The following is a 7112-nucleotide window of genomic DNA, read 5'->3' on the forward strand; positions in this document are numbered from 1 at the left end:
AATCTTACCATGGTTGCAATGCTAAGGTGACGTTTGAGAGCCTATAGGATCTAAAATGCACAGAGGCGTATTTAAAGATTTGGGGTCCCGGCCAGTTAGCTTTGCCGCCCTGTTAAGTGACGATAAAGTATTAAAAAAAAGTGCCATAAGTGGCTTGGCCGCCCCTCGCAGCCTGCTGCCCCGGGGTATAGCCCCCTTGGCCCTAAGGTAAAGACGCCCTTGTACAGCATACATTGAAACAGGCAGACCGTGAATTTTACTAATTAGGATTCTTTTGGCGCTTCTGCGTATGCAACTCTAAAAGCCTTTGTTGTTTTGGGTCTGGCAAAGCTTTTTGCAGGCATGTATCTTTTAAAACGTAGAGAAAATAGAAGGTACAAAGGTCCGTTTGATTAAATTTCTCATTAAAGTTACTGTCTTAATTATAACCCTTGCCTTTGAACGGATACGCCACCGTAGGTAATAAATTAGTCCTTGTATTCTAAAAATAATGAATCGATGTTCAGGCGCTGCTTTGAAGACACCTATGTATGTTATTTTTCAGTAATAACCTAATCAACAAAAAGTTGGAAAACCCCGCCTTTGTCACTTTAAAGTTCAATATCTCAAAAACGGCTGAACCGATTATGATGAAACATGTTTAAGAACAATCGCTAAAAACCCTGATTTCAAATAAAATAAACCGCATTCAAATCGTTCCACCCACTTAAGCCCTATGGTGCCACAGACAGACGGACAGACACAAATAGCGATCAAACTTATAACACCACTCTTTTTGCGTCCGGGGTTAAAAAGATCTTTTTCTTTCAGTCGTTAAGCCGTGGAAGCTTAGTGGTTTGACCTATGGCTTCTCAAGCACAGAACCTTGGTTTCAAACCCGGGCTCGCACTTCTGAGTTTTTCGAAGATCATGTGCGAAATTACATTTGAAATTTTCCACGCGCTTTAAGGTGGAAAACATTGTGAGGAAACCTGCACGATGGTCTGTGTGAAATTTCCAATCCGCACTGGGCCCGCGCGGGAACTACGGCCCACGCCCTATCATTCTGACAGGAGGCTTTCCCTGGGATCATGATGACGATGGATCTCTTTTAGGTAGCCTTAGAATTAGGCTAGATTCCTAGAAAAATATTGTACAATGTAGGTACGGGCACGTATTTTATATTTTGAAAATTGGTATGATAGCTGGATCTCTGGAGTAGATTAGGTTTTTTTTTATTCGACTGGATGGCTAACGAGCAAGTGGGTCTCCTGATGATAAGAGATCACCACCGCCCATATACATCTGCAACACCAGGGGTATTGCAAATGCGTTGCCAACCTAGAGGCCCAAGATGGGATACCTCAAGTGCCAGTAATTTCACCGGCTTACTCTCCACGCCGAAACAAACGCTTCACGGCAGGATTAGTGAGCAAGATGGTGGTAGCAATCTGGGCGGACCTTGCACAAGGTCCTACCACCTGCAAAACTTCAGGAACAGGAGACTTTTATCCCGATATTCCCACGGGGTCTGAATTTATTCATGCAAATTCCGTAAATATTAGTCACTAAGTCTAGAGACTAGGAATTGTAAGACAGTTATTAAAATCAAAAGCCTATTCGGCAAGTAGGTCGCAAAAGGCACTTTTACGTCACTTTTTTAAACTATCAGCGCTTTCGGAAAAACGATTATTGCCGAGAAGAACGCGCCGCAAGAAACTTGGCAGGAAGTCACTTTTCAAAACAAAACAAATTAATGCGTACGCAATGACCATACTAAATTTCAACTGTCAGATTTAATGGGGATAAAAAAACACGGGTAATGGCTAGTGTGAACTATAAATGAGAAATTCAATTTACCTCTGTAATTCGAGTTCGCAAAAATCTAGCTGAAACTAGCGTCAACTCAAATGCAAATACATATTCCGGATTTTCCGGATACAATATGTCCCCATGCGGGATATGACAATGATACTCTGTTGGTAGTCGATATATATTATGTAAATATCACTGTCGACATTTCCAGAACTATTTCTGTATCTGACGCTTCAAACATACAGAACTAATCGTATAAGGAATAGAAATGTCCCGCGAACTAAAAGCGTCAAGCGCCTATAGATATAGATGATACGTTTTGTTAAAAATGTAAATTTTTAATGCAAGATCTTTGCTGACTCTTCATTTTGTTAACTCTTCTTCTTTGTCACATACTCTTGACAGAGCAGCCTTGTTTACGATTTGTTCGACACTTTCCTCACAGTACCCTTAGTGTAAGTTTTCGGTTACAAAATACGTCTCGATCGCGTTAGTGTGTGAGTTTATGTTTGTTACTTCTTCACGCTAAAAACGGCTGGATGAATCTGGATGAAATTTGATACCGATGTAGATAGCTGGGTATCTAGAATAACACATAGGCTACTTTTTATCCCCATATGTCCAAGGGATAGGGATAAAATCTAGAAATCTCATTCGCTGGGTATGAAATCATGAAATTTGACTCCATTGATTATAATGCAACGTCATAAAAACCGCGATGTAATTCCCAAGGGAATTTTGTAAAGCCCCGGATTTTCGACGAATTTACGTGTGCTAATACCAAGCCGCGGGTAAACACTAAAAAATAATAAATACCTAAAAAATAATTGAATAAAGTTATTTTGACTTCGACTTCGATGCTACGCGACGCTGCACATTTCATTGAGAAAATAACGTGAACCTACTCATTTCGCTTAGTAAGCCGGCCACACACGCTAGGTTATAATATATCATCATCATCATCAGCCGGAAGACGACCACTGCTGAACAAAGGCCTCCCCCTTAGAACGTGGTAACTTTGCAGGTGGTAGGACCTTGTGCAAGGTCCGCCCGTATTGCTACCACCACCTTGCTCGTTAATCCTGCCGTGAAGCAGCAGTGCTTGCATTGGACTGTTGTGTTTCGGCGTGGAGAGTAAGACAGCCGGTGAAATTACTGGCCTTGAGGTATCCCATCTTAGACCTCTAGGTTGGCAACGCATCTGCAATCCCCTGGTGTTACAGGTGTCTATGGGCGGTGATTATCTCTTACCATCAGGAAACCCACTTGCTCGTTTGCCATCCAGTCGAATAAAAAAAAAGTCACAATAAACGACAACTTGCCACTTGCATCCACCGGTTTCCCGCAACTCTCACGACGTCGTCAGTCCACCTGGTGGGAGGCCTGCCAACGCTTCGTCTTCCGGTTTGTGGTCGCCACTCGTGGACTCATCTCCCCCAACCGTTATCATTCTTCAAGCGATGTGGCCTGCCCATTGCCACTTCAACTTGCATATTTTTCCAGCTAGTTCGGTGACTTTAGTTCTTTGACGAATTTCCGTATTCCGTATTCTATCGCGCAAAAAAACTCCAAGCATAGCTCTCTCCATAGCTCGTTGCGTGACTCTGAACCTCTCTAAAAGGCCAACAGTCAAGGACCACGTCTCAGCGCCATAAGTCATCACTGGCAATACACACTGGTCGAAGACTAGTCTTCAGGCACTGCGGAATATTGGACGAGAAGATATCACGAAGTTTCCCGAACGCTGCCCATCCGAGTTGGATTCTTCGGGCGACTTCTTATCATTCGAATCGAATATCATTTTGCATTTTTTTTTCAAATTTGCAAGGCAAAGGCAAGGATTCATGTCATACACACGTTCAGTTATGCCTGTATAAATGAACTGCGCTGGCATAACCATCGGTTATATTATAACTTAGCGTATGTGGCCGGCTTTATCTCGATGAAACGTGCAGAGCCACGTTTCATCGCGTCTCGATGTGATTTGACCCTTTCAAACTGCCATTCGATTTGATTGTTCAATTACAGCTTTCGTTGAAAAAACAAATACAAGCTTTTTGCTGAGTATACTTTTTGTTAACTGTATTTGCTTTATCATTCAACTAACCTTGGTAAACCTTGTTGTTATACGTAAACAGTTAAGGGAGGGAGAATATTTCCTAAGTTTTTATTTTATTGTTAGTAGAGCAACCATTTTTATTCAGTGGTACCACGAGGAAAGACAATTCCTTCTGGTACCACTGGTGGAACAAGTTGGTTGTACTACGAGGAATAAGAGTTAGAATATAGTGCATGCGGTGTATTTCTGTAAGTGATGAGGCACTAGTAACTATTAGATTGTACATGTATCTTGTAAGCATATGTAAAAGGGCACTTTTTGTTGAAGGTCCTATAAATAAATAAAATGAACTATGTAGTGTACCTATCAAATTTCAAGTCAATCTTATCACCAGAAGTAGATCAAAATGAACTTACTAGATTGGAACAAATAAACAAAGATACGGGGTGAACAGAGATTGTGTTTCAACAACGATTACTTTTTACTCGTGACTAGATTTTTGAAAATACGAAAAACCGTACGCTGATATAGCCGTATAGCCGTAGGCGAAAAAAGGCGACATAAAATCTTGAATTGATGACATTTCTCTTCTTCTTATTAATAGCTCTGTGTTCAGACCTCAATACTAAAAATATCTCCATTCCGCCTAAATTGTATACATCTATCACACACGATTCGATCAATCATACGCATCTTCGCGAAATTGTCCAGTTCTGTAGCTGTAACCCAAAATAATATCTATTGTTTTCGTCCTAAGTTTGAAGTTAGATTGTAGAAACGAGTTTTTAAAGCTAGGTGATTTCGTACCTTTCTTTTTGCGGGAGATATAACCTCGGGGTATGGGAAGCTTTTCTGGAAGCGATAAAAATATGATTTCATTTCAGAGTAAATTCTCCTAGAAAGCATTGCTATGTGAGCCTGAAGATGATGAATTATTTTGTGACACGTAACGTATTTTTCTATATTTTTGTACTAATCGTTGATCGGAGTTTTTGAGTTAAAGTTGTTAAGACTAAGTTAAAACCAAAACTAAATTGACTGATTATAAACAATTAACTGAATCAGGCGTTACTTTGTGGAGATCCATATCAATTAACTATAAACAATTACTTTGCTCACCCGCGACCTTACGATAGCTACGTCTATACAGCAAATGTGTGTTTATGCAGCTCCTCCATCTCCATTCTGTAAGAGCACACACATCCAACTATCACCACCACCACACTACGCTGACTATTTCAAACTCAACCACAGTTCATCCTCAGGGCAACACAACCGTTAGAACAATAGTAAACCTAACTAACTAACTAACCTAACATCTGGTAGCATGATGAATACAAATTATGTATAAATGTTAGCTGTAATTATACCTCATTATATTACGAATCTCGAAATACAGAACATACGCACAGGCAGCGACATACATCTTTCATTTGTCACCCTTCGGGAAAGCCTAACATAAATTCCAGATGTTTAATTTCATTATCCTTTCCAGATCCTGGCACGCTGCTGCCCAAACCTCAAGAAGCTGGCCCTTCGGGGCTGCGAGCTCGTCGGCGACGACGGGTTGGAAGCTGTCGCGTATTACTGTCGCGGTTTGACGCAACTCAACATACAGGACACGCCCGTCACGCTGCGGGGGTATCGCGCCGTCAAGAAATACTGCAAGCGATGCGTCATTGAACACACGAACCCTGGTTTTTGTTGACGCATATTGAACACATAAACCCTGGTTTCTGTTAACGCATATTGAACACACGAACCCTGGTTTCTGTTGACGAATATTGATCGCACAAACCCTGGTTTCTGTTGATGCATATTGAACACATGAACCCTGGTTTCTGTTGACGCATATTGAAGATACAACCCCTTGTTTCTGTTGACGGATAAAGCTGACGGTGAGAAACTTCTGCCAGACGCCAAGTGCCTCAAACGTATATACTCCATGCAAATACAAGGTAATTAAATAACTTAAAACCTGAAAGTATTTTCTTCAGAATCGAGAGCAGATTAGAATCAAAATGGAATATAATTTCGAAAAGTTATAAATTCGTTTTTGTTTTAGTTAAATTAAATAAAGAAGTTTTGTCTGTAATTGAAATGTCCGGTTTGTTTGTCAGTTTTGATTGTAAAATAATAAATTATGTTTTGTTCTTTTAAGGATATTTATTTTCAGTACAAATGAAAAACTGATATGGATGTAAAGATGTTAAATGTTTTAATAGAAATAGGATTCTTTTTTAGAAAGTTGTACATATCCAAATATGTTTCTTTTAGAAGGTGCTAAATCATCCGAATTTCCATAACAGAATTCAAACTAACACGCACATTCTATACGAGTCCAGAAATGGTATTTCAAACTAATATAGACTTAACATTGTGCCATTAAAATAGGGATAAAGTATAATGTACCTACACAATTTGAAATTTGAAAATGAAATTACTTTGACGTTTAACGCAAAAATGTCATAAATATCCTAAATGTATAGTAATACTATAGGTAAATACTTGTAATTATGTAGTAAAAATTCGTTATAAAAGATATCGTATAGCGTAAGTGTAAAGTGAACATTTTATTAACAATTGCCATTGTTGTTTTAATTTTATTTTTTATTAAATTATGTATTTTGGAACGAAACGCTATTTTTATTTTAAAACTATCGTGATGACACCTGCATATATAATGGTATTTGACAACTCCTGGAACTGTAGTGAAAGTCGTAGTAGACTAGTGGTTTGACCTAAGGCCTCGCAAGCAGAGGACCGTGGGTTCGACCCTGGGCTCGGACCTCCAAGTTTTTCGGAATTTATATGCAAAATTACATTTAAAATTCACCATGAGTTTTATGGTCAAAGAAAACATTATGACGCAACCTGTATCTATACATCTGCGAAAAAAATCAATTGTGTGTTCAGGTTTGACTTTCCAATCAGAAGGCCAAAATGGGTGAATTTGTCATAAATAATCCATACATAAAATATCAAGTTGGAAATATACATACAATTAAATTATTAAAGGTACTAGGTGCTAGGTAACGCTGGGTAGGCTGAAGTGGCAGTGGGCGGGGCACATGGCTCGCAGGACTGATGGCCGATGGGGTCAGAAGGTTCTCGAATGGCGTCCGCGGACCGGGAGACGAGCTGTCGGTAGGCCTCCAACAAGATGGAGCGACGACCTGGTTAAGATCGGGGGATCACGGTGGATGCTGTAAGCACAAGACCGGTCTGAGTGGAGACCCTTGGGGAGGCCCATGGCCAG

At 40.0% G+C, this 7112-nt stretch overlaps 1 protein-coding gene across 1 annotated transcript in view; it reads left to right on the plus strand.

The window, feature by feature from the left end:
- LOC141438934 (uncharacterized) overlaps nt 1-6475 on the plus strand; it is a 77657-nt gene extending 71182 nt beyond the window's left edge. The window contains exon 8 of the mRNA XM_074103010.1: nt 5349-6475. Coding sequence (XP_073959111.1) covers nt 5349-5561 — 213 coding nt within the window. The 3' untranslated portion in view covers nt 5562-6475. The remainder of the gene's footprint in view (nt 1-5348) is intronic.
- Nucleotides 6476-7112: the final 637 nt, after the last annotated feature.

This window comes from Choristoneura fumiferana, chromosome 20 (assembly GCF_025370935.1).
Source record: "Choristoneura fumiferana chromosome 20, NRCan_CFum_1, whole genome shotgun sequence".
Classification (NCBI taxonomy): Eukaryota; Metazoa; Arthropoda; class Insecta; order Lepidoptera; family Tortricidae; genus Choristoneura; species Choristoneura fumiferana.